The sequence below is a fragment of the Pelodiscus sinensis genome, chromosome 3 (assembly GCF_052426305.1).
Source record: "Pelodiscus sinensis isolate ZL-2025 chromosome 3, ASM5242630v1, whole genome shotgun sequence".
In the NCBI taxonomy this organism is placed as follows: Eukaryota; Metazoa; Chordata; order Testudines; family Trionychidae; genus Pelodiscus; species Pelodiscus sinensis.
Window position 1 is genome coordinate 154429595 of NC_143054.1, and position 26728 is coordinate 154456322.

Consider the following 26728-nt stretch of genomic DNA (forward strand, 5'->3'; position numbering starts at 1 on the left):
GAAACACTGCCTACCCACCCAAAGTCAGGGCCCACCCAAGTGTCCCCTTCTGGCTACACCACTGACGTGAGAAATGGGACTATTGTTCTCAGGCCTAATCATTAGAGCTTTTCAAAGCAAGATAGCAATTTGAGGCTTCGTTCATTGTACGCTCGAGTGGTTTCTTTATGGAAGCCACATGGGTGAAAGAGAAAAGAGGGAGCAGAAGATGCACTTAGTTCTGGGATTAAGGAATGAAACAGTCGCAGAGTTACATGATCCATCTCTCTTCCGTCTGTCCTGAGGTGACTTGTTTGTGTGTTAATAAAATGATTTTTGTTGGTTACATTGAAACATCACCAGACACTTCAGCTAATAATAGGGAAACTTATGAGTTCAGCTCCCAGGAATTCTCATACAGGTATTACAGGAACCACATGACACTAGTGGAGCAGTGCCTCTCTGCTAGGCATTGTGCCCTTGGTCACAGCTAGTAAACCCCAATAAAGTACACAGGGCAGGCTCTGGAGGTAGTACCATTGACTTCAGTGAGGCCACTTGTGGAGTAAGGTACAGCTCACTGGACTAAGGATATTACAATTTGCCTGAAGGGTCTGTGCTGCTTTCTCGAAATTGGAGCTCTGCTGCCAGCCTCCCTGAGGAGCTGCCCTGAGAATTATGCATTGCAGGCATCATTTTGGCTAGGGAGATGTGGAATTGTGTTTAGGTTCTGCTGGGCAGGCAGCCAGCTTGCAAACCAAATGGTTTCAGAATTGTCCTAGCAGTCAGCAGCAGGAGTGCAGATGTGCAGAGCAGGTGCACACAAATTAATGAGCACTCTAGATATAGTGGCCCCAGCATTCACAGTAGACTATGACTCCTCTACAGATCAGCGGCTGGCTGTAGATGGAAACCTGGCTTTTTTTATACCCAGGATAGAGTGGGAAGTAAGTTCAAATATATGATATGATTTTGAAGTTTCTATAACATTTGTTAAAACAAAATTATTGTCTTTGGTGAAGGTGACTAACGCCCTCTGTTTGTAAAGATTGGCAGCTCATAGTAGAGTGACCTTGCAAGCTAGCCCATGCAGTCACCCCAGTGTGCCTTGTTGAGGCTGTGTACTGACAGGCTCTCTACTGAGACTTCCTCTAAGGCAGTGGTCACCAACCAGTAGATCTTGGAGCCTCTGACAGGGGATCCTGACTGGTTTGGCCAGGAAGCTATCAAGCACTGACATTTCAGTTGCCCTCCACACACTGTCATGCTGCTCCTGCCCTCTGCCTTGGAGCTGTACCCCCCATCGCCCCCGGGAGCCTCCTGCTTGCTGTGCAGGGTGTGAGAGGGAGAAGGGGGGGCACTGATGTTAGGGTATCCTTCCTTCCCCCACTTGGGTACCCCATCTCCACACAGAGAGAAGGGCATGCAGGGAGCTTGGCAATGTGAATCTGACAGACACACACACACACTATGTGAGTGACAGTCTCACAAACATACACTGTCATTCACTCTCATCTCTGACCCAACACATACATGAGGGGTTGTTATTACTTCCGTTACTGCTTGCAAAGTGGATTAGTTTTGGTTTTTGACTGGCCTGTGCATTTCATCATTTTCATTTCTCTGTTATGCTTAAATTTAGTTCTTTGAGTAGTGAGTTCAAGCCTAACCTGTCGTGGCTGGAGTCATTATCCTTGTGGTAACTGCTGCTCCTGGAAATGGCTGGCATCTCCCTGCAGCCCCGGAGAAAGGAGGAGAAAGGGGTGTCCACACGTTGTCCTTGCCTGCAGACACCACTCCTGCAGCTCCCATTGATCAATTATAGAGGACCATGTCCAGTAGCTGTGGGCTCATTGCCTGTAGGTGAGGGGCAGCACATGGCACCATGGAGCCACTGCTGTTCATACGAGCTGCTTTCAGGAGTGGTGCAGGGCCAAGGCAGGAGTAAGCCTGCCTTAACTCCACTGCTCCACCTGAAAACCATCTCAGTTAAATGGTCACCAACCAGAGCCTGCATCCTGAACCCTTATCCCAGCCCTGAACCTCGTCCTGCATACAACCTCCTGCCCCAGACGTGAGTCCCCCTGCACCAAAACGCCTTCCCAGAGCTTGCACCCTGAAATCTCTCCTGGACTCCAATCCCCCACCCTGGGCTAAGCCCAAAGCCCCTCCCTCCCTCCTGTTGGCCCAAGACGAGGGCCTGTACCCCAAGCCTCTACCCTAGCCTGGTGAAAGTGAGTGAGGATGGGAGAGAAAGGGAGGGGGATGAAGTGAGCAGGATGAGGCCTTGGAGAGGGGTGGGGTCTCTGAGAAGGAGCCGCGGGGGAGGAGGGGGAAAAAGGAAGCCAGGCTCCCATCAACAGGAGTTACAGTCACAGTGCTTCTGTGGTAGCTAATCAGCATCCTGAAGTGTATGTACTTGGGGCAGCTTGTGCTAAACCCACTGAATTTCATTTGGGTTGTGATGGACGTTGAGGGTTAAAAAAGTGCCTTTTCTTAACTCAGTAGCTGACTGGTAATGAGGGCCAGCTGGAGATTATTCTGGGGGAGGTATGGGCTGGAGCAAGCTTATGTCATTGGTAAAGTATAGACACTTGGGAAGGACAGTTACCTTGGCCCTATATATTATTGTGCGGGGGAGGGCTGCCTGCTTTTTTGTGTTGGGCAGGGAGTAATGAGAGATTGTTTTATACCAGTAATAAAGCCAGACTAGAGTGAAATCAAATCAGACCTCTTCAAAGAAACAGAAGGGCTGTGTCTACATTGGCATCCCTTTCCGGAAAAGGGATGCTAATGAGACCAGTCGGAATTGCAAATGCCGCGGGGGATTTAAATATCCCCTCGGCATTTGCATGAACATGGCTGCTGCTTTTTTCTGGCTCGGGGTTTTGCCGGAGAAAAGCGCCAGTCTAGACGCAAAACCCCGAGCCGGAAAAAAGCGGCAGTCATGTTCATGCAAATGCCGCGGCGGATATTTAAATCTGCCGCGGCATTTGCAATTCCGAGTGGTCTCATTATCATCCCTTTTCCAGAAAGGGGTGCCAATGTAGACACAGCCAAGGTGAAAGCCACCTAGCTGTGTGTGTTGAAGGAAAAAAAAGGCGTAGTTTGTACTTATTCTGTTACTCTGACCTATTAAAGCCACTATGGCTATATCTACACTGCAGGCTTCTTGCGCAAGAACTGTTTTGCACAAGAGTTCTTGTGCAAAAGGTTTTGCGCACGAGTGCGTCCACACTGCCATGTGCTTTTTGCACAAGAGATGCGCTTTCGCGCAAGAGCGTCCATGGCAGTGTGGACGCTCTCTTGCACAAGAAAGCTCTGATGGCCATTTTAGCCATAGTGGTTTCTTGCGGAAGAAACCCCTGTTGCTCGTCCACACTGCCTTCTTGTGCAAGAACTCTTGCACAAGAGGGCTTATTCCTTGTGGAGAGAGGAATAACACTTGCACAAGAAGCCCTCTTTTCTGATGCTTTACTATAAATTTGCTTGCGCGAGAACACGTGTGCAGTGTAGACGCGCCGCAAGTTTTTGCGCAAGAACAAGTGAAGTGTAGACGTAGCCTATGGCTGGCAGTGTAATAGAGGCTTAGATTCCCCAGTGTGCTAAACTGAATTTGTTTGCAACATTGTCTCTGCTGTTCACCTATTGGAGTGATGGTGGTTTTGTGGCCACCAGTCCCCTGGGTACTAAAGTAAGATGCTCTTATTCACTTCTTAAAGGCTCACTTCTTAAAAACCCAGTTGGTTGTTTAATCCTAACATGGCAATATAGAAGGGAATGGAGTGTACATGGCAGTACTGGGTCCTAGTATTTGGAGTTAGTGTCCTGGTTTTGTCCTGCGAACAGTTACAGTCAAAAATATAAAGGTGGGAAAGAGAGAGACTAGAAAACTAGCATGTGACAGCTATCACAGTGATAATCTTTCCTTGCATTCTCCTCTAGTTCTCCAGGTACCTGGGCCCCTCACCTTACTCTTCTAGCTGAAAAAAATAGGGAAGCAAGATGCTGCCTTCTAAGCTCTTTTGTTGTCAATACTCACCTTTTCCTTTGGGGCCTCATCAGAAAATGAGTGCACTGTTTTTTGCTAAGGCACAAACTCTAGGGCTACGTCTACACTGGTACCCTTTTCCGGAAATGCTTAAAACGGAACAGTTTTCCGTTATAAGTATTTCCGGAAAAAGCGCATCTACATTGGCAGGGTGCTTTTCCGGAAAAGTGTCCGTGGCCAATCTAGATGCGCTTTTCCGCAAAAAAGCCCCGATCGTCATTTTCACGATCGGGGGTTTTTTTCAGAAAACATTACTGTGCTGTCTACACTGGCCCTTTTCCGGAACAGTTTTCCGGAAAAGGACTTTTGCCCGAACGGGAGCAGCATAGTTTTTCCGGAAAAGCACTGATGATTTTACAGTAGATTGTCAGTGCTTTTCCGGAAATTCAAGGAGCTAGTGTAGACAGCTGGCAAGTTATTCCGGAAAAGCGGCTGATTTTCCGGAATAAGTGGCCAGTGTAGACACAGCCCAGGACTCTATTATGCGTTTTTTAGGGCACAAACTCTAGGACTCCTTTAAGGCAGTCAAGGGTCTAGTTGCACCATAATGCAACCCCTCCAGGTCTCCAGCACCCTGTTTGATGTGATGATGCCAGTATCTTCTTTTCCAGAGAGAAGGGGAATAGCATGGAGTCCCATTCTCGCTTCAAGAGCAGTAACAAGAATATTCTTTCCCTAAGGGGCAGCAGATGAGTCCCCTTTCTCCATTCCCAGAGAGGAACAGTTGGCAGCAAGGGGGCCTCTGGTTACCCCAGTAACCAGGGTATAGCTGTTTGAGGGGTTGGCCCAGACCTGCTGCACTTCTCTCCTCTGTCACATAATAGATCTCAGAGTTAACACCCCATTGAGATGCACGGGGGAATTTACACTTCTCAGAGCTATTGTTTCTGTCTCCCTATGGACTCAGGCAGCTATGACTGCATTGGTTACATTGGGGGCATCTAATCAAGATGTTCTTTAGTCATGATGGTTAAAACATAAAATGAAAGCTTATTTCTGAGACAATTACATGATTCCACAAGCTGCCCCCAGATATGCCTGAATCTGGTTGTGATTGACTCCATTCTGCCAATGGTATTCCCTCTTCTGCACATGGAGGGGCCACTGTAGGTACCAAGGGCTTTATTCTAATTGTGGCTCTGCCACTGACTTGCTATATGACCATGAGCAAGTCATTTTGTGTCCTTTGTATCAATTCTGGTGTCTTTTACATGAGTATAACTTCTCGGTATACCTCCACTTTGAAATCAATGCCTGAGTAGCGAAACTGAGATCTGAATCAGACCCTGTACAGTGTTTTTGTTTCGCCTTCTGTCAAAAAAGCATAATAATACTTATCTACCAGACAGTGGCATTCTGAGGATCAGTTAGATGAAGCCTGAAAAGCCCTGTGCAGATATGAAGTTCTGTATAGATGCTAACTCTTTCATCCTTATCAAAGGAAGGCTCTCAAGAGTAGGAAACAACTTTTTTCCGTATTACACAGATGCTACTATCTTTCGAAGCCTGTAACCAGTGGTTGGCCCCACAGAGATTTAAATTTGTCAGAAGAGCTATAATTTCTGTTCCTTTTCCTCCCTGAACCCTCCCTTTAATTAGTTCATGGTGGCTGCTGAACATCAGCACTCTGGAGAGTGGGATGCTGGAAAGAAATAAAACAGCACAGCCCCAAACACCAGAGAATGATCTTTCCTCTCCCTCGCTAGCCATTAACTTGAGAGCATTTCATGTGATTCAGTTTTGAATATACACTAAGATTTTTAGAGAATATTAGGAGGATAAAGTACTTTTGGAGGAGGAATAAGATTAAATAAACAAGTCCTAGCATCTCCAGTGGCCTTTGCTATGTTTTTACAGATTTATGCCAAATGCAAGCTTTATTAGAAGTTGATCAGATAAAGCTCGGATGTTATGAGAATGCCTTTGTTCATCAGTGCTCTTGTCTGCTTTAAAGACTTCAGCACATCTTTCTTTTATTAAGGTGCTTCTGTATTTATGAATAAAGCCTCTGCACTCTTCTGAAAAGACCCAACTTTTGTGCTTAACCATTTCAAAAATAAAAAGGCAACTTAGCAAAGCTGGACAAGGGAAAAGCGCCCAGCAGGGTAGACTCCTATCCGCTCCAGTTGTTCCGAGAGGTATTGTTTTTAAGGTAGCTTTATTAGGTACAGACTGTCAAACAATAACATGTTAAAATGACTTCCTGTGGAACCGGCGCCATGTTTTGGTAACACATCATAAAGCATTGTGAAACATGCAGTTGAAACGCTGGTTTTACTGTGGCTGCTATCTGAGGCTGCTATATATATGGGTACCTGATAGGCTAGTGGAAGAGAGGAATGCACCACATGAAACATTAGAGGAAGAAATAGTCAAGCTGAAATAAGCACGCAGCACCAGGGTAGAGCCCAAGGGGGACATCAAATTACAATGAAGAATTTGAAGAAACAGGGAGCAGAATTTTACCCTTTGTGTCTCAGGACCCACTCCAAAAGTTCAGTGGCATTGAATAGGGCCTTAGGAGCTGAACAGTAGAGTCTGTGCTTCACAGAAGTTACCTCAAAAATGTTAAGGGCATCATTTTAAGGTGTAGAATGAAGATACCATCAATTACATCACCCCATTATGAGTCAGATTTAAATGGAAGGCACAGCCAGTGCTCGAAATATTTACAATTCAGACAGCTTCTTGTCTTGTTTTCAGTCAGGGAGTCCAGTTAGAATGAGATAAGAAAAGCTTGGGCAAATTTACATTGGTGTAAATTTGAAGTAATTACGTTGACTTCAGTAGCTCTACCCCCCATTAATCCTACTGTAATTGAGAACAGAACGGGGAGGATGGGCTCATTTTTCTTTTGAATGAGAATTCCAATTGATTCGTTGGGCTTACTAAGTAATGCTTTTTTCATGCCATGGAAAATACTGGTCAGAGAGGCTGGATTTGGGAATCTGAACCAGGAAAATTATTATAAACTTCACCTGAGGCATTTGACTTCACTTTTCTGGTTTTGCAATAGACTACGTATAAAACAGCTTATTTTGATAGTTATCACAATTTACATGGTATTTTCCAGAAATTATAGTCTTACAATCTGAAATGTAGCTCTCACTAATGTCAAATACACTGCGTGCTGTGAAACTACAGACTTTGTACACTATGTGGACATAACAGCTTTCTTCTCTGCAAAAGGAAAAAAAATGCTTTGCTGATGCTTGGCGGATTAGAGTGACGTGTACACCCTGGGTACATGTGATATATTTCTGCCTAACTATTTTGTATTTGTACTATAATCTTTGTTCCAAATACTACTTCTCTTGTGAAATCTAACACACACCAGACACTGTATAGATTACCTCTGGCTAATAATGCATATGAGGGATGTTAAATATCGGTTAACTGAATAATCGAGTAACCTCATGAATTCTTATTGGATACTTGACTAGTCTGTAGTCCCGGGGGTGGGGCTGGAAGCCCGTGCGCTTCAGCCTCACTCCCGAGGAGTCCCCTGCCACTCCACGTGGGGTGCCAGGCAGGAGCTGGTCTACAAGAAGAACTAGTTTAAAAATCAGCTCCCCTTGTGGACCAGCTGTCTGTCACAGAGGCAGCAGCTTAGGGTGGCAGCCTGTGCAGTGTGGTAGGGAGAGAGAGAAATGCATGTAGTCTATAGCATTAACCTATAAGCTTTTGCTTATCAGATAATCGGTTAATCAGGTGCACTATTACATCCCTAATGCATATCAGTTGAATAGGGAAGAGTCTCATTTTTAAAAACCTTATTTGTAACTAAGCATTGTGCTTTTGGGAACTTCCCTTACCTACTGAAGTGTGGCTACCTTTTGGCTGTTGGGACAGGGTGTGGGAATAAATCGATATCCTGTGCATAGAAATATAGACCATTGACTGACAGAGGTTATTTGCAATTTGTGGCAAGTATGCCTTTTAAAACAACACGGTGTCAGAGTGACTGACTACAGTATAATATCTGGATACATCTTATGATCCAGCAGTTATTACCTTGTGGGTTGAGCTGGGTTCTTACCCCCAAACTAGCAGATGGGAGTGTTGTGGAGGGAAGAGCTTCCATTTTGGGCAGGAGTAATAAAAAAAAAACCCACCTTTGAGCTGTTGGAAGTCATCCTTTTGGCTGATTTAAGGAACAGAGGTGGGGGAGTTTAATAAATCTTGGCTCAGACCACCTTAGTATTACAGTGCTTTTTGGACATGGACAGGAGTGTGGTGGTCCCTTGGCAAAAGGACTGACACTTGGCTCTGATTATTATTCACACAGGATTCCTCTTCCACTCTGAGGAAAAATGGCTTCTGCCATACAGCTCTGTATCGGGAGCTAGAATAATCTGTAAAAAGGGACCCAGGCATAAGATAAAAATAAGGGATAAGTTTAGCAGAGCACAGAGACCCCTTCTCTGCTAAAAGAAGAGAGAAAGGTACCACCTTTTATTAGCTAGTGTGCAGGAACACATCTCCCCAAGTTCACCCTTCTCCCATGAAATGAGAACTCCCTAGGAAGGGAAATCTGAAGAAGTTTAAGTTGGAAGAGCAGGTTCCTGGCAGGGAGAATTTGGTAGAGTTTTAATCTTCCTACCTGTAGCTGGAGCAGCATTTATGCTCAACAGAACAGAAGAGGTGACCCCATGAATATAAGACTCCTCCCTCTTCTTCATAGCATCAAAATGATTGATGAAGAGATGCTCTGTCATTTAGCTCTCTGTGCTGTCTTGGGACAGAAGATCCTACGGCAAAAACATGGCACCTTAAATTGCACACTTCTGCTGGCACTCCACAGTGTATGCACAGGGAAGCAGTGACCAGTAAAGGGGCCAGACAAATGAGTGGAAAAGGTGTGAAGGTGGCTGGCAGGGGAAGGAAAAGGAAAATTCAAGGGGGCAAATTGAAGATTTGGATGGGAGAGGAGTTAATCATATGGAAAACAAGGCAAACAGAGATGGAAAGGGACACAGGATCTCAGGAGATGTAGTAAGTCAAAAATTTAAAACTGGATAAAAAGAAGGTGAGGAAAACCCGCAGTGTCTCCCCAGTGCCTCACATTGTACCACTCATGCATAACCTTCATTTGGTTGGCTCGGGTCTTGCTTAGGGCATGGGGATGCCTTTGGCCTGGCTTGTCCCTTCGCTACAAGATGATGATGCAGTGCTGTATCATCACATTTAGAGACCTGTCCAAGATGACCACTTGAACGGGTCAGCTTCCTTTGTGATCTTCTTTAACCACTCCCTCAGTCCTCCTCCAGACCTTCAAAGCAACTAGCTGCCCGATGCAGGTAGACAGTTATTGTGCTCAGTGCAGCTGCATTGCATCTAGATGCAAAGTGACTTTGGGTCTGTGAGCAGTATGTTCTCTGTATTTGGAAGCTTGCCTGAAGAACATACCTGGCAAGTTCCAAGCACATGCCCAGCAGAGCCATAGACCTTAAAAACATTTTGGCAAATACTTTATACTTTTGTATTTTGGCAATAACTCTGCACCTCATGTGTTAGTTTCTGGGGACCAAATTCTGCCCTCAGAGCCTATCCAAAGCCCACTAAGTCAGTGGAAAGACCCTCATTGACTTCAAGTGACGTTTTGGATCCAGGCCCTAATCCCTTATAGCTCTATAACATTGCATAGGGTTATATTGGTCTGAGAGCAACTCTGAATAATTTGCAAAACCTGCTGCACAAAAACCTTGAAAATTCAAGCAGCAAAACTTATAGCAAATAAATGGTTGATCTCTTGTGCCAATGGTAAAGAAAAGAATCTTCAGCTGGTAGGTATCTTGTAAACTGTGCTGCAAAAGGTTTTCACAACTAATTTGCCATATGAACTTTTACACAGAATAATTGCAAAAAAGGAGACGATCAGAGATTATGTGGTTTGCAACAAACATACAGATTTGTTTCTTGTTAGAGTGCAAGATTTTAAATCCAGTTCCTGAGTTTGGCAGGAGAGTGAAGAGAAAGTAGACTATCTAGGGAGTTGGTTTCTCAATCTTACTCCATGGAAAGGATGGGGTGAAGTCAAAGATGATTGTCTGAGAATATCTTTTCAATTATATTGTACAGGATGAAATTGCATCTAGCAACTCTTGCCATCTTGCATGTGAACTGTAAAAGAGGTTATCCTGAATGACCATTTATAGCCGTGATGTTGTGCATAATTATCTTATCTCTCATGCTCTTCCTTTGACCAATTTGTCATTGGTTAGGGTTGTTTGGTACAAGGGATAAAAAGTTGAAAGATGGATATTTGCATTATTGACAAAGGACCATTAAGTTCTCATGGAAATAAAGGCTGTTGAGTGATGAGGAAAGGAAGAATTAGTGAGTCTACGGAGGTGCTGAAATACAAAACAGTCTAAGAGATCTAAAGCGAAGAGGAGAGGACCGAAGGAAGGAAGTTATAAATGAGTCAAAAGTATCTGGAAAGAGGAGATCAGAGAGCCCAGAGTTATTGGAGAAGGGAAACAGATTGCTGACACGTTTTTACAAGAGATGAATAGCCTTTGTGGCCATTTAAAAAAAAATGGCTAAATCCCATTTTAACTGAGAATACTTGCAAGCCTATTTAGGGAAGTGACATAACAGACAAGATAGTTACTTTAAGGCTGACATTTGATTTTTGTGTTTTGAAAGTTATTGAAAAATTTTAAGGAAAAGGTAATTTGTTGAAAATGTTTTCTAGTACTTAATGACTGTAATACCCAATGTAAGATATAAAATACTCTCATTATTGTTAAATCTTGGCTTTTGATGTGTGCCCATTGTTTTCTTGGCTCTAATTGATGTGCATAAAAACACAATATCAGCCTGTTATTTGTATATGGTCATTACTGAACTTCAGTTGTTGTTTTTTTTTGTTTGTTTTTTTTTAAGCAGGTGATGGATTTCATAGCCAAAATTACCTAGTAATTAATTACAAGATTCCTGGAACACTTGTTTATAGTTTTTCTGTTCTTTGATTTCTTATTGTAGTAGCTATAAGAATACTAGTACAGGTGAATAGTCCAATTGAATTTCAGGACTATCTATATATATGCAGTTTATTTAGCTGAGTTTGCAGCTTTACTAAACGTACTTTTAAAAAGTTGCTTTTGGAGCTCTAATTATTCAAAGAGAGGTTGAATCTGTCTTTCTGTGGGATTTTCTTTTTAAGAGAGGGAATGGGATATGCTGGTTTAGGTGGTTATTGTCTTAGACCTCATTCAATCATCTTGCCATTTGCATGTGAAAAAAAACAGTGGAAAGGTTAAAACAGCATTTCTGTATTTTCACTCTTTAAAAACTTGGACATTCAGATCCTCAGATGGTGGGGAAATCAGCATAACTCCTCTAAAGCGAAACAGATTCGCTCTGCTTTACAAGCCCTTAGGAGCTAGCCTATCTTGGGAAACAAAGGACTGTGTTTCTGCTAGTTTCAGAAACTCTCTAGTCTTGTTGATTATCGTGTAAAAAGCCAGGTTAGTGTACACAGTGCTTTACAAAGCACAGTATAAGACAATCCATGCCTCTGGTGGCAGATATGTTTTGCCTAGTTATTTATTAAAACATTCAGTGCTCTTTTGGGAGTGAGCAGCCATGTATTACACTAAGCAGGTATTTTAATGATTTCAGCTAATTGTCCTGGTCTCTTAAGTTTTTAAAATCATGTCTTTTTCAAGCAAATGCATGGTTATGTCCATGAAAAATAAAGTGGAACAAGTAGCAACAGCAGCCTGTGCTAGAAACACATTTGTAGTTTCTTTTAACATCTATTTGTGATCAGATCTGAACCCCCTTCACCACTGAACACAGTGACCCTACATACATCTATCCCTCCTTGCTGAGCTTCAGGGTTATTTCATAATTCTTCAAACTTCATAGTGAGTCACTTTCAGAATTAGTAAAGAGCCATGTGTATGGTGAGACGGAAGAGAATGGGGAATAATCAAGAAGAGGGAGGGGGGAAATGCTACCACCACTGAAAAATTTCAACATAAGATATAATACTTTGGGCGTTGTAGGCATTAAGCAGCAAAAAATGTGAATGCCCCCATTTGTTTACCATGCTTTGGGTGTTTTCTGCAAAGATGTACTAGCGTCATTTGCAAAGGATAGATGATGGAACCTTTACTTGCATCAATGAGGATTTAATCCCGTGAGTAGCCCCTTTGAGGTCCCCGTGTCTATTCCTGAGAATATTCATCAGTATGCATTTATTATTGGGTTCAATATTGTGCAGGCAAATACGGGCACATCTACATAGCAGCATTTGTTATTTCAGAATAACATTAGTTATTTTGAAATAACATAGTGCGCGTCTACACTACAAGCCATTATTTTGAAATAATGTCGAGCTGGAGGACTTCTTACTCAGGCCCCTGTAACCCTCACTTCACGAGGAGTAAGGGAAGTCGAAGGGACCATGTTCTTCAGCTTCCTGCTGTGTAGACAGTGCCAAAAGTCGAATTAAGCTATTTCGACTTCAGCTATGCAATTGACGTAGCTGAAGTCGCATAGCTTAATTCAACTTTAGCCCTGCTGTGCAGATGTACCATAAAGTCATATATATCTTTCAGTCTATGCTGCTTTATCAGCCTCTCCAAATAAACTACAGTATGTGTTTGTATGTTTCTTTCATGGAGTCTTGATACTACATGATGTAAAGCATAGGAAACAGATCATTATGGGTGCATCTACACAGCACCCTTAGCTCAAAATAAGCTACGCAATTTGCACAATGCAATTTTCACTACACAAATTGCATAGCTTATTTCGAGTGTATTTTGAAATAGCTTATTTCGTAATTTAGCACTGTCTACACAGCACCAAAGTTCAAAATAACTCACTATTCCAAAATTCCCCTTAACCCTCATGGAACGAGGGTTACCGGGACTTTGGAATAAGCCACCTATTATTTTGAAATCTATTTCAAAATAATGGGCTGCTTCAGTAGACACGGAATAGCTATTTCAGGTTCTTCCAGTATCCCAAAATATCTCCGCAGAGTAGATGTTTCCTATGAGGTTTTTTTGTGTGTCTCCAAGTCACGAGTTAGTAAAAAGAAACTTGGTCCAAAATATTTAGCAGTACTGTATCTTTTAGAAGTGCCGTAGAAAATAAGTCCTTGAAGGCATGGTCTAAGCAGCAAAATAAGTCTTAGGATTATTCTTGTACAGAGATTCCTATCTTCTAAAGATAAACACATTAAACATACTTCAATGGTGGAGATCGCAGAGAAATGAGCAAAGATGTTTCTGCCGGGCATTGTTTTACAGAGGTGTACTGTAAACAGAAAGAGAGCAGGGAAAAAGCAAGAAATTGCTCTGACTTCAAACCAGTCCTACCAAATAAAAGTGATACTGTGTGTAATTGTTCAGAACTTCACTGGATATAGTCCTTTTGCCTGGGTGACCTTTCCATCCTTGGACCACATACTTGCATAACTGTGCTACTGTTCTGTAATCCTTTTTAAAGTCACATAATTGTGCAAGCCTACTGGAAAGCTAGATACAAAAGCACTTTATATATACACAAGATCATTCATGCCTCTATAGTTGCAGCTATTTCACACACCTTTGGCTCTCCTTTTGTTAAACTTGGGCCTGATTTTCAAAGGCAGCCTTCACTCATACACCAATAAAACTATGTATGCATGGACCTGTATGTAGCTGCTTTTGGACATGCTTCCTACCCATGTGGGCAGGTGACCAAATGTATTACCAGCACGTTGAGTGATGAGGATTTGTACATGTAAATTCTATCTCCTAAGCCTGCATGTGATTCAGTGTGTCGCCTTCACAGACATGGTAATGCTCAAAAAAATGAGGTCTGGGATCCAAATGAAAACCAGACTCTTTGTAGCTTTTAAAGTAGAGGGATTAGAAGAGGTGCAAGAAGGACATATGAAGTGATTGCTTTGCAAAGTGGAAATTTTACCTTAATGCCTTTCTCAGCACCATCCAGAGTAATTTATGCTTTTCTCACTCTACTTATTTACTTCTGTCCCCCATTAATTTGTTATTGCACTGGAAGTGTCCATGGGGCTTTACAGATCATTTGAACAGGCAAGGTCCCTGCTCCAAAAACACAGAGTCTCTAACTCATGCAAATACAAGTCACCAGACAGTATTTTCAGTCAGACAGGGCAGAGACATTGTCAGAGGGGAGAGCAGTATAGAAAATATGCCTCACAAAAGGAATGGGCATGTGATAGAGATGGGGCTAGTGTACGGGAGAGGTTGTTGCAAGAGCAGAGAATGATCAGAAACAAAGGACACCAGAGAAGGCAGGAGAGAGGATGTGGGGTGTTATTTCGATTAATTTACAGAGCACCTTTTACTTGTAAGGATTCCAAATCACTCTGTAGAAGGAGTCTCCTCCCACGGGGCAGCTGCCTCAGACTGCAAAACAACTGTATGTCGTCATGGAGGAAAGGAAGTGAAAAATACTTTATCTAATTTGAAAGTGCAGGAGGAATGTAGATTAGTAGATTGTAACTATCTATCCTGGTGATTGACTGGCTCGCTGGTACTAGTGTGCCCCTACCTCTCCAGGGGAAAAATGTCATGGAGCGTTTCTGGATCACCTGCAGTCTGGAGACTGATTTTAGGTATCACCTAACACCGTATTGGGGGTGGGGAGTGCTGATTCAGCCAAGAATGAAGAGAGAAACACTCCTGCTGTGTATGGAACAATGAGATAGGTCTCCTGATCAAATAATGTAATAATGGTCATTGTAACCTGCATATCTCTTCTAACAGACTAAATTATTCCTATTCTGCTGTTTCTACTGATTCACTGGGGCACAGTTGAGGAATGGGAACCTCTTTGCTATCTTTCTTCTCCTGCTCCAGAGTTTTGTGAACACTTAGTGAAGCATGTGTTGTAAATAAAGATACCCCAGTTCTGAGAGGTGCCAAATAGGAACTATGTCCATTGAGGAACAGAAGGAGTTCACCTGTTTCTGGAAGGGGCTCAGCAGCTTGCAGGACTGAATCAATCACATCTTCTATATCCCCTCGCTCCCAGTCCCACAGTAGAAATCTGGGGGAGGAAGAAATGCTCCTTCCTTGGAATACGAAATTACCATTTCGTTGTTCTTATCAAGAGCCAAGTTCACTTCAAGGGAAGAGAAATCCAATTACAATTCTTTGGTATATTCAGAACCTCCACTGAAATAATGAAGAAATACTGCATCTGGGACAGGATCTGACCTGAAGAGTGTCACTTAGTTCCCTCGTATTTTCATGATAAAAAACGTATTTTAACCGTATGGCTTACTTTCATATCTGTTGTCCATGATTTTTTCAGGTGAATTTTACTGCCTCATTTGCTGATTATAAACCAACAAATTGCTGATGATGGGTTGAGAATACCATTGGTCATTGATTTAGAGATGGACTTGGACTGTGAAAAACAACATGGATTCAGAGAGCTGGCGTAGTTAGGATTAGTCCTGTTTTGGGCAGGGGACTGGACTCAATGACTTCCTGAGGTCTCTTCCAGCCCTAGGATTCTATGATTCTATGCCAATAGGGCAAATCTCTGTTATGATTAGATCTTGGTTAATGTCCTTAATATGGCATGGCATTCCAGCTTCCAAAATCACAAAAGCATCAATGTAGTAATGCCAGGGAACTGGGATTTGGGTCCACAGATAGTATACGTCAGTCTACATCTAGGAAGGAAAATGTGAAATCTGTGATTGCATGCAAAGAGGTAATTGCTCAGTTGCTTGGAAATAAGGAAAAGAATTTGTTGCATTGCATTGCAGAATCTGAAAGTGTGCTGCCTCATATTGGTAAAAAAAAATCTTATAGCGCTCAGTACTAGGCTTTGATAAACCTGTTGATATAAAATACAAACTAAGATGGAATGAAATTTGGGGTAAAAAAAAGGCATTTTCAGCAGTAACAACAAGAAGTCCTGTGGCACCTTGCCACTATATGCATCCAACGAAGTGGGTCTTTTCCCACGAAAGCTTATGCGCTAATAAATCTGTTAGTCTGTAAGGTTCCACAGGAATTCTCGTTGTTTATGCAGTTTCAGACTAATACAGCTAACCCTCTGATAACTCTCAGCAGTATAAATAAAAAGCTATGTTCAAGTAGGATTTACCCTGCTTTATTCTGCTGCACCTCTACAATTAGCTACATAGTGTCCATTTTGATAAGTCTGCAAAATTGCAATCTACACAGTCTTGACTTGTCTTCTGTTTCTTGCAGGTTGTTAAATCCAAAGAACTCCCTTCACCAGGACAGCGTTACATTGATAGCAAGGTGGTTAAAACAAGAGCTGAAGGGGAATGGCTGTCTTTTGATGTCACTGAAACTGTGCATGAATGGCTCCATCACAAAGGTGATGACTTGTGCTCTTCTCTCTTGATTCCCACCCAAACTTTAACTCCATTACCTGAATTATTTCAGGGTCACTCCAGAGGTAAAAATGATTCCCCTCGTCTTCATGTTTTGCAGAGAGGAACTTTGGATTTAAGATAAGTTTACACTGTCCATGCTGCACCTTCGTGCCTTCAAATAATTATATCATCCCAAATAAAAGTGAAGAGCTAGAAGCAAGATTTGCAGGTAATGAAGCAATAAAATGGGGGTTGGGATTGTACAGAGGGCACTGATGTTTGCTGATTACAAGATATAAATATAAGGACCTTTTTTGGTCTCTGTAAAATATAAAATACAGTTCATGTGGGAGCATGATGAAGAACTAGAGAGTTTGGCTGTTTGTTGGAGGGAATGGGATGATTGAGGACACACAGGAGAAGCCATGGCAATGCCATAAAATAGGACTGTTCTGCAACTGAATCAATAATGCACAAATGGTTCAGTGCATCCACACTAGCCTGTTCCATACCGTTTTCATTTCACTGTCAATCATTATTGATCTCACAGTTCAAGGAGCAGCTACTCCCAAAGTAGTGGATTCTGGGAGATCTTTAAAGGTCACCAGTGCACTATGGGTCATAAATGAGTTGACAGTATTGACTGAACTGCTTCCGTTTGAATGATTTTATTGCTGCCACACTGGCACTAACATGGTACAGGTTACAATAGTACAGAGTCAACTGTTGATTAGTGCTGGTGTAGGCAGGTATAATCCAGAGAGTATTTGCAGCACTGTCATCTATGATGTGTTCTAGAGGGACTAAACAGTTCTCTCAGCATGGTAAATTTCTCTAGTATAGTCAGGGAAGTAGTCAAGTGTTTTTGCTTTCCATTCCCCAAATAAATAAGTAATGTCTTCAGCTTGGAGGACAGAAGCCACTCACATGACATGAAGAATATCATGATGCCAGACACTGGCTGATCACAAGATACCATTTTTTGGAAGAGTAATGGTTCTGTGGCTACTGTAAAAACCACCTCAAATGCTTCTAAAGTCCCCATTGCCATTATATACCAGATGAAGGGGCTGGAAGGACCGATTTATGAGGGAAGATCACCTGAACAAAATAATATGTATTGGTTAGTGACATGGAAGACTCTAGGAGATGAGACTGTATAAGCGTTTGTAAGATGTAAATATGAAGGAGGAAGATGAATTGCTCAGGTGGTGTAATAGGCTAAAATAGGAATAATAAAATTAAATTAAACACAGGAAACTGAAGGTGAAATGTCAAAAGATGATCTAATGATTCCTTCTGGCCTTAAAAGCTATGAATCTCATTCTATTGAATTGGTCTCCCATAAAAAGTGGCAAAATCATCATCATGTAGATCTTTTAAAACTAGCATAGACCAAGTGGACTTTCCCATATGGATAGGTGAGCCAATAGGCCTTTTTCATCACTAATGTTGATAGATCTATTATGTGCCTTCAAAAAGCCATTCAGATAGCTTATCATTGGGGGAAGGCCAATACAATGTAGACATGAGGGTATATACTGTATATACCTTAATGCAGAGATCTCAGGTTGTGATCCCCTGCCCCCATGATACACTCAGATGATGTCCTCACCACCAGTTTTCTAAGACAGATTTTTTTAAAGAGATGGTTTATATAATTTGTGAAGAAAAAGCAACACAATGTTTATCACCAAAATGTATTTTTTGAAGGTATTGATGACTCCTACATATATTCCAGTGGTGATGGGAAAGCTTTCAGGTCCAGTAGGAAAAAATACAGTGGGAAGACCCCACATCTTCTGCTAATGTTATTACCCTCCTACAGACTTGAGTCGCAACAACCCAGTCGGCGGAAGAAGCGTGCTCTAGATGCTGCATATTGTTTTAGGTAAATACATGTATATAGTCAGCTTACTTATACTTACTCCTACATGCCTAAAAGCGTAACTTGGGTTGTTCATAATATGATTTGCTAAATTTCTTTTCACTAGATATTCACACAAAACTCTGCCCCATGTTCTCAGACAGGTTAGATTAGTCTGTAATAAAACTGACATGTCCATGTGGGATCTGCATGTAATAGGAGGTTCGTGCTCACCTTCTGTTGAAGTTAAGGAGAACTGAGAGTGCCCAGGACCTTTAGAAAACAAGAAATCAAGATCCACCAGTACTAGTCCCCAACCACACCAAATACGTAATCGCAGGAAACAGATCATGTAAGGATGCTAATCTCCCCAGAGGAAGTTTACGCTGGCAACGGAGCATAGCTGGGGGTGGGGAATGTTCCTAATTTTAAGTCTGGCAAACAATTGTATGTGTGAACAGAGCAAAATTGTGGTTAAGCGTTGTGTATACTCTGAGGTTGTATTGTTTTCCAAGTAATTGCCTCTTTTTCTTCTTGAACTTCATAAGTGTAGATTCTGCCAGTATCTCACAGTTTAAAGAGCTACAGCTGAGTCACATAATGCCGTAGGGATTGGTCAGTTGCCCTGCATAGTTCTTCATTGCAGGGCCACAAAATCTTAAGTCTCTCAGGTACTATTTTTTCTACACAGGAGACAACTATAATTTCTCAAATATATGCCTCCAATTCATCATGGGTAGACTCAAGTCTGATTAGTGCTTCCTTTGTACATGGGATTACTTGTCTAATTGTATCTTAACATCAGTAGTGAGGCAACTATGGGTCTAACTTTGGTGGTCTCAGGACTTGGTCCTTAGTGCTTGGAGTTGAAATCATTGCTTAGGCACAGTATGGAATCTTACAGTGTGAATTAATATGAAAGTCAGGGTTAAGGTCTCCTGATAAGCATTATGTAGGAAGCACTTACACCCCCCACCCACCCACACCCACTGTGCTTCTGACCAATGCATTTCTCTGTATTTTTATTTCCAGAAATGTGCAGGATAATTGCTGCCTGCGTCCACTTTATATTGACTTCAAGAGGGATCTTGGCTGGAAATGGATTCATGAACCTAAAGGGTATCATGCTAATTTTTGTGCAGGGGCCTGCCCATATTTATGGAGCTCAGATACTCAGCACAGCAGAGTAAGTCTTGCCTTTTGAGAACTTTGATTCCTGTGACTTTTATTATTATGTGACAGGAATCCTGTGACTGTGATTCCTGTAACTGTGTTAAAACCTTGGGTAGAGTGATATTCTCATTGCCACCAAATACCAAAAGCTTTCAAAGTTCAAGACCGAGTGGTAAAATGCAGCCATGTACAGGGGATCGGCATAAGGCCTCAGCTGAGAGATTGAGTGGGTCATATGTGCCCTTGTGCTAGCCCTCTGCATGGGAGTGAATTTCATTTTAACAGTTAGCCCATCACCAAGACATATGGATGCATCACATATGTCCTAAACATCACAAAGTGAGCGCTTTAGCTTCGCCGCTCGCAAAGTCGACAAGCTAAGCCTTGTCGTGCTGTTTCTGGAAGTTAACACATTCTAGTTTTGCAAGGCTACTTCAGAAAATGTAGCTTCCATTAAGGATTCCCTTTCTTTCACCTACAAAGTTGCAAAAGCACTGTATCCGTGTAGGGAAGCTTTTGCTGTCACTGCCTGGACCTTACTTATTGTTTGGATAACTAGAGGGTTTTGGTTTCAACTCTTGATATGCCATCTTTCACAGGTTTCCTGAAAACTGAGTAGATGTGATTTATTCCCTAGTTTGGGGTCTACTTGTGAGAGTCAGTAAATGTGAAACATTAAACTTGGCTCTGTAGCATTGCGCGCTGGAATCTGCAGTTGGATTCAAACCAAGAATGATGGCTCTCATTCCTCATGCTGCCTTCAAAATATCAGTAGTCCTGTGGCACTTCAGAAACTAACAAATATATTCACTCATGAGCTTTTGGGGGTAAAACCCATATCAGATGAAGTGGGTTTTTTCCCATGAAAGCTCATGATAGAATATATTTGTTAGTCTTTAATGTACCACAGCACCACTCATTGTTTTTAAAGATACAGACTAACTCAGCTACCCCTCTAAGACTTTTTTAAAATATCAGATTAGTATTAGCAAGTAATTGGATTTGAGCACATTGAAGAGTAATCTTGCTTTCTCTAGTATGAGAAAATCTTATCGTCCAGGCCTGTGTTTTTCTTGAATGGAAACAGTTCAGCATACGTTCATTGCATATATGTGGCTGGCTGGCTGCGTCAGTATATTCCAGTGGTGTCAACAGGCGTAGATGCAAGAGAGACGTATAAATTCCTTCTTATACACAGTAGTAGTATGCAAAGTTTGGAGCAGCACTTGTTTTTTAAGGAAAAAGGAAGAATAACTGTCATGGTCACAAATATGTGGTTTGGATAGTTCCCCAACAAGTCAGAGGTTGCTTAATAAAGTAGTTAGTGTTTCTGTACTGAACAGGACTTCTGTCTCCACTGCAAATGCTATGCTGAAGCTCTGGGAAAAGATCTTTTAGTATTTAACTAACACATTAATGGCATCCTCGGAAATACCTATGTATCATCAGTGGGTAACCTACATACTTCCATTAGAGAAAACCATTCTGCATGTGAATCTAGTATGGCATGAGAGCTACTAACTTGGCCATAGTTGGTTCCAGGCAAGCGTTTTGCTATCAGAGTCACAATGAATCCATAGCAGCAACAATGGACGTAGCTGCACGGGAGAAAAACAAATCGCTTCTCCCTTTGATGCATTTGCCAAACCAACGTTAGGAAGCAGTCAACTAAAATCTGAAAGCATGAATATAGCTCTTTTGAGGCTACCATGTTAACAAAATGTGCAGCTAATAAAAGGTGGTCTTAAGGGCTGAATTTCCAAGGTAGTCTCTCATGGAGATCCCTAGAATAATATCCATAAGCCCATTGTGCCCTCAACCCCCTATCTGTGCACAAATCAGGTCAATGTAGATACAAATAAAATAGTTTAAAATAATTTCCTTTCTAAACTCACCTGCCAAGATCTGATTTCAGCAATTAATTACTGTATATCACTGATACTTTAAAAAGGTGTTTCTCCAAGTGGGCCATGGGTCTGCTTTGGGGAAACTGCTAGTGGGTCCACGCTGCCTTGTTTACTTAAAGGCTCCAAAGCCATGGCGCCTCATGGCTCCCATTGGCTCTGGTTCACCATTTCCAGCCAAGGGGAGCTGCGGGAAGCAGGGCGGCCCAGGCCATTTGGCTGGAAACAACAAACTGGGGCCAATGGGAGCCATGAGGCTCCGTGGTTACAGAGCCGTTAGGTAAACAAAGCAGCACATGCCTGCTAGCAGCTTTCCCAAAGCGGGCCCGTGGCCCACTTTGAGAAACACTGCTTTAACACATTGTAGAGAGTGAACTCAGCTCAGTCTTGGCAGGTACAAAACCTTTCCATTCAACTCTGACTAAGCTTATTTACCATTAACAGAAGTTTTGCACACACATTATCATTTACTTTTATCATTATGTTGCCTAGGGTTTTGCAGCCAAGTTAGAGGACAGGGCCTCTGGGCCAAGAAGCTAACTCTCTAAATAAAGAGATCAGTAACTGAAGGGCATAAGAGATCCCCAAAGCAAATGAAGGCTGAATATCAGCACCAATTGTGTTATCCATTGCAATTTGTGCAGCCCTGAAAACACAAAGTATTGTACAGTGAATTGTCTGTGCCAGAGATGGTTTACCAGCTGGCATCACACACTACCATCTAGAAATAGCATGTGCTAGGGAACAGGTTTTTAGGAGGCTTTTGAAGCAGGAAAGGATATCTCTGTGTATATTGGCATCTGTTGATAATGGGTACACAGTGGGTGAGGTAGAAAGCATGAAGTTGTATTGGGAAGAGACAGTGGGTGTGTCTAGACTACAGGGCTTTTTCGAAAAAACTTCCCCTGCGTCTAGACTGCCATCACGTTCTTTCGAAATGAAATCGAAAGAACCCGGTGGTTTTTTCGACTGCAATAAACCTCATTTTACAAGGAAGAACGCCTTTTTTCGAAAGAGAGCATCCAGACTACCTGGGTGCTCTCTTTTGAAAAAGCGGCTCGCTTTTTTGAAAGAAGAGGTTGTAGTCTAGACGCTCCTTTTCAAAAGAGGCTTGTCGTCTAGATGTAGCCAAAGGGATGACATGTACTCTTAAAATTGTAAAGCATGATCAGGCCTGATCCAAAGCATGCAGGAGTCAAGGGAAGTCTGTCCACTGACTTCATTGGACTTTGGCTCAAACTTTTGCGCATCCTATCAGAGCAAAAGATGCTAGAGATGGAGATAGATAGCCGTTGATTTTTTTGGCACAATTTTCATCCCAATTTTTTTCTTTCTTCTTCTAGGTACTCAGTTTGTATAACACCATAAATCCAGAAGCATCTGCCTCACCATGCTGCGTGTCCCAGGATTTAGAACCCCTCACCATCCTGTACTACATTGGCAAAACACCCAAAATTGAACAACTTTCCAACATGATTGTAAAATCTTGCAAGTGCAGCTAAAAGATATCCCTGTACAGCAATAATAAAATGCATAAAAATAACCAAGGAAAAAAGAGATTAAGAAGAAAAAAGAAAACTTAGGTTCATCAGTGTTAAAAAAAACCTAAAAAGAAGAAGAAAGTGGTATTCGTCTGAACTGTTTGAAAGTTTGTTTTGTTTTTTAAAACTTGCATCTTTGAATCAAAACATTGATGGCCTTTATCCTACATTTCACCTGCTCAGTTAGTGAGATAAACAAGAAGCAAACAAAAACCAAAATCATCATCATCATCATCAACAACAACAACAACAAAAAGAACCACACCTTTTAAAAATAAACACTGGAAGAATGTGTTAGTGTTACTATGTGAAAGGAAAAAAACAGGAAAATCCCATTAAGTGGAGTTGCTGTATCTGTCCCATACCTTACTTGATCTCTCTGTATTGTTATGCGATAGACATCCTACCCATTCTTTTTAGTTTTAGCATTAACAGTGCATTATTTATTTGTATGTAAAAACTATCAAATGAACATTTCTTCGCCATTGGGGAAAAAAAAGAAACATGGAAAAAGTGGAGACCAAATAAACTGCCAGAAATATGTTTAATGCTTAGGGGAACTCAAGGTCAAAAGATCCTGAAAATAGTGGTTAGTTTATTCCATTGAAATAGAAGTCAGTTATTACATTATTGAGAAAATCTGCCTTAAAAATGCCTTATTTTACATGCCAGTGGCCTAGGGAGGCTTCTTGTAAGGTCTCAAACCCTTGTTTTTAAATCCTGAAAAAAATTACTAATAAAGGATGCTCTATTTCCGTCTCAAAGACAAGTCTATAAGATTTTTTTTTGTTGTTTTACTGTAAATGGTTAAAATGTCAGTTTAGTAAACCAGTGAAATATTTAACACGTATTGGTCTAATCTTCAGACCTTAATATGTTGCTATATAGCTATGCTATGGGATGTTTTGTTCCTTTGATATTACAATAGGTGGGTAGTAAAAGTATTACAATAGGTATTACAGTAATACAATATAGTATTACAATAGGTGGGTAGTAAAAGCCAGCTTAATTGGAAACATATCTGTAGATCTCTATTGTAAACTATTAAAGAAATTAAGTACTTTATGTGTAACGTGTAAACTTTCCACCATATTTTTGTATTCTGTAATACTGTCAACTCTCATGAGTTTGAATTTGAATTGGGGGCTCTTTTTTTGATCACTCAGTCATGTTTCCCTCTAGCTGGCCAGTATGAGCAGAGTCCCTATATTTTGACTTGCACTACAAATACATGTTTTATAATAATTTGCTATACATGTGCTTTGTATATTGTTCATCATTATGACATAAGCTACCTGACTCCATTTGTGTTTTGTTTTACAAAAAGGGTAGATTAAAATATTCTCCTTCTCCCTTTCCCCTCATCCTAGTTCATCCACATTTGTAGCAGTGAATTGCAATGCGACTAAACCCAATTTTGGTTTATTTTCTTGGCTAAAGAGAATCAAAGAGATGGATAAGGAAACAATATTTTCAGGACAAGCTGTCATAGCCTAACTGATATGAGGCTAGGGCTCAGCCCTACAAACCTTCACACAGAGGGAAATTCACTATTGTGAAGAAGGCCTGCACATGCATCACTAACACCCTCAAAACAAGGTTTGTGTGGAACTTAGTTTACAGGCCTTCTGTTGCCCTTTGGCACAGCAGTGATTTTTTTCACCTGCAGTCAGTCTGTAGGAATGATCCTGCTCCCTAAGTGGTCAATGGCAAAACTTCTGCAGACCTGTATAGCAGCAGATGAGGCCTATTGAGATTCTTGGCAGGTGGAAAGATTTGGTGGATCTAGCCCTGTGTCTGTAAATTTTGTCTAACTTTGTTTATTTTTTTTCTTCAGATAACACCTTCTTTTCTTTTTTCTAACAAAAGGAACATAAGGCTTCTAGGACACTGCTTTGGGCCTTAACAATCTTCAGAGTACTCTAGAGGAAGTAAAAAAGTTCTACATTGAATGTGTTGTTTAAAAATCACTAAATAGCAACAGATCCCTAAACTAGACAAAGATGTATGAAAACATTAAAAGAAACAGTTTGATTGAGTTCATACTATAAATTGTTATGAGTGGAAAAGCTTGAAGACTGTGCGTGGAAATATGACAATTGGATATAACTGGTACATTCCCTCAAATACAAGACAGAGGGTGAGATCCTAGCTCCATTGAACTCACTGGGAGTTGACTGAAACGTGGCCAGGATTTTATCCCTGAAGCTTTCAAACAAAACACAATCTTCACTAGGTTAATTTGAAGTTAGGATAATGTGACTCCAGTCACTTCAGCAGAGCAACACTGCTGTAAAACTGAAGTAACACCGTGGAGCATCAGGCTGCAGGTCTGGATTTTGCTCCTTTAATTTACATAGACGTTGACTGAGATAAAAATGTAGCCCTGTGAATAATCTGACTGTGCCAATTGTCTCAGTGGAGAAGAGGTATATGAGGTGTTGTATGAGTGTGTGGTTCTTTTATTATTTACCAAATTGAAGTTAACAAATGATGGGTCCAGTCTTTGCAGGATCTATATTTATTCTCCTGAAGAGACCTGTGGAAATCAATGAAACACTCTTGAGACAGAAAGTACTGTGACTGCTGGCATTTGCAGTATTTAGCCCTAATCTGTTTCATGAGCTTCAATATCCAAATTCTGTGGATGGAGAGGAGGGGTCAAGGGCAACTTAAAAAACTTGGCAACTTAAAAAAACACCCAACTTGATGTTTATCAATTAATCACGGCAAAAGTCTGGTTTGGAAGCTTTCTGATTTGAAGGAGCAGGATCTGAGATGCCATTCGTGTGCAACTGCACTCAAAATGCGCTGGACGCAATCAACAGTTAGAGCTTGGGAGTGAGGGGGTATGTTTTTTCAATTCTATGTATAATGCCTTATAATTGTGTTATAATAGGTCATTTCCCCCAAATTGGATGAGTTGTTTTGTATTTTTTTTCCTCAGAAATGCACTGATAGTATTTGAAATGTTCTATTTGACAGTTCCTAAATCTTTTCTTTTTTTGGTTTGTTTTTAGACATATATTTCCTGGTAGTGAATAAGGACGTTGGGCCTGATCCTACAAAGTGCAGACAGAGCTCCTGTGGGATGAAAGTCACCCCCATACAGAAAGAGAGTGGGGGGGAGGGGACAGGCATAACGTAAGTCCCGAGCAAAGCCTCTGAATGAGGTATAAGTGGAAATAAAGAGGTGCGTATTGTAGGACTCCTCTATGAGGTGCTGTGACCCCCTCTGCTTGCATTGAAGACAGTGGGAATTAAGGATACTCAGCACTGGGCAGGAGATACTCAGTACCTCACAGGATCAGATTCGGGGAGGAAGGGGGGCCGAATAACAAAGCACTTAGCTGGTTGGGTTAGGACAGTATTTTTGTGTGTGTTTAAAGCAATACAATTGTATGGACAGCATATTTTTAAAAAAAGAAACATAAGAACAGCTGTGTTGTATTTTGATGACCGATTACCTTGTATCTTAACATAGTGTATGTCTGTTTTTTTGGTGCTCTAGTGGTAAATAAATTATTTCAATTATATGCTTATGTCACATTCGTATGGCAGTCTTCTTCTGACATAAGAAATCCCCCAGTTCAGTACTATATGCCTCAGCCTAGTGTGGAAAGTAATTTTTGTATACTTGTTTTCTGTGGTCTAAATCTAACAAAAATTCCTCTGAATGGATGTATCACACCTTTGCACGGCTTTAGTGCAAAGATTACAGAATCCATACCATGTTTTTTTTCTTTCATTGCAGTATAAATACAGGCGTAGTGATTGACAGAATACTGTTCTAGGTGAATGTAGTATCAGCAAAAGGTGTTCTGGATTGACAGTCCTGAAGGATAAAATCTGCTGCCTTCA

General features: G+C 41.4%; 1 protein-coding gene across 1 annotated transcript in view; it reads left to right on the forward strand.

Annotated features, from left to right (window-relative positions):
- TGFB2 (transforming growth factor beta 2) overlaps positions 1 to 26403 on the forward strand; it is a 77581-nt gene extending 51178 nt beyond the window's left edge. Inside the window, exons 3-7 of the mRNA XM_006115568.3 lie at positions 16252 to 16384; positions 16501 to 16611; positions 18096 to 18273; positions 19282 to 19435; positions 22670 to 26403. Coding sequence (XP_006115630.1) covers positions 16252 to 16384; positions 16501 to 16611; positions 18096 to 18273; positions 19282 to 19435; positions 22670 to 22828 — 735 coding nt within the window. The 3' untranslated portion in view covers positions 22829 to 26403. The remainder of the gene's footprint in view (positions 1 to 16251; positions 16385 to 16500; positions 16612 to 18095; positions 18274 to 19281; positions 19436 to 22669) is intronic.
- Positions 26404 to 26728: the final 325 nt, after the last annotated feature.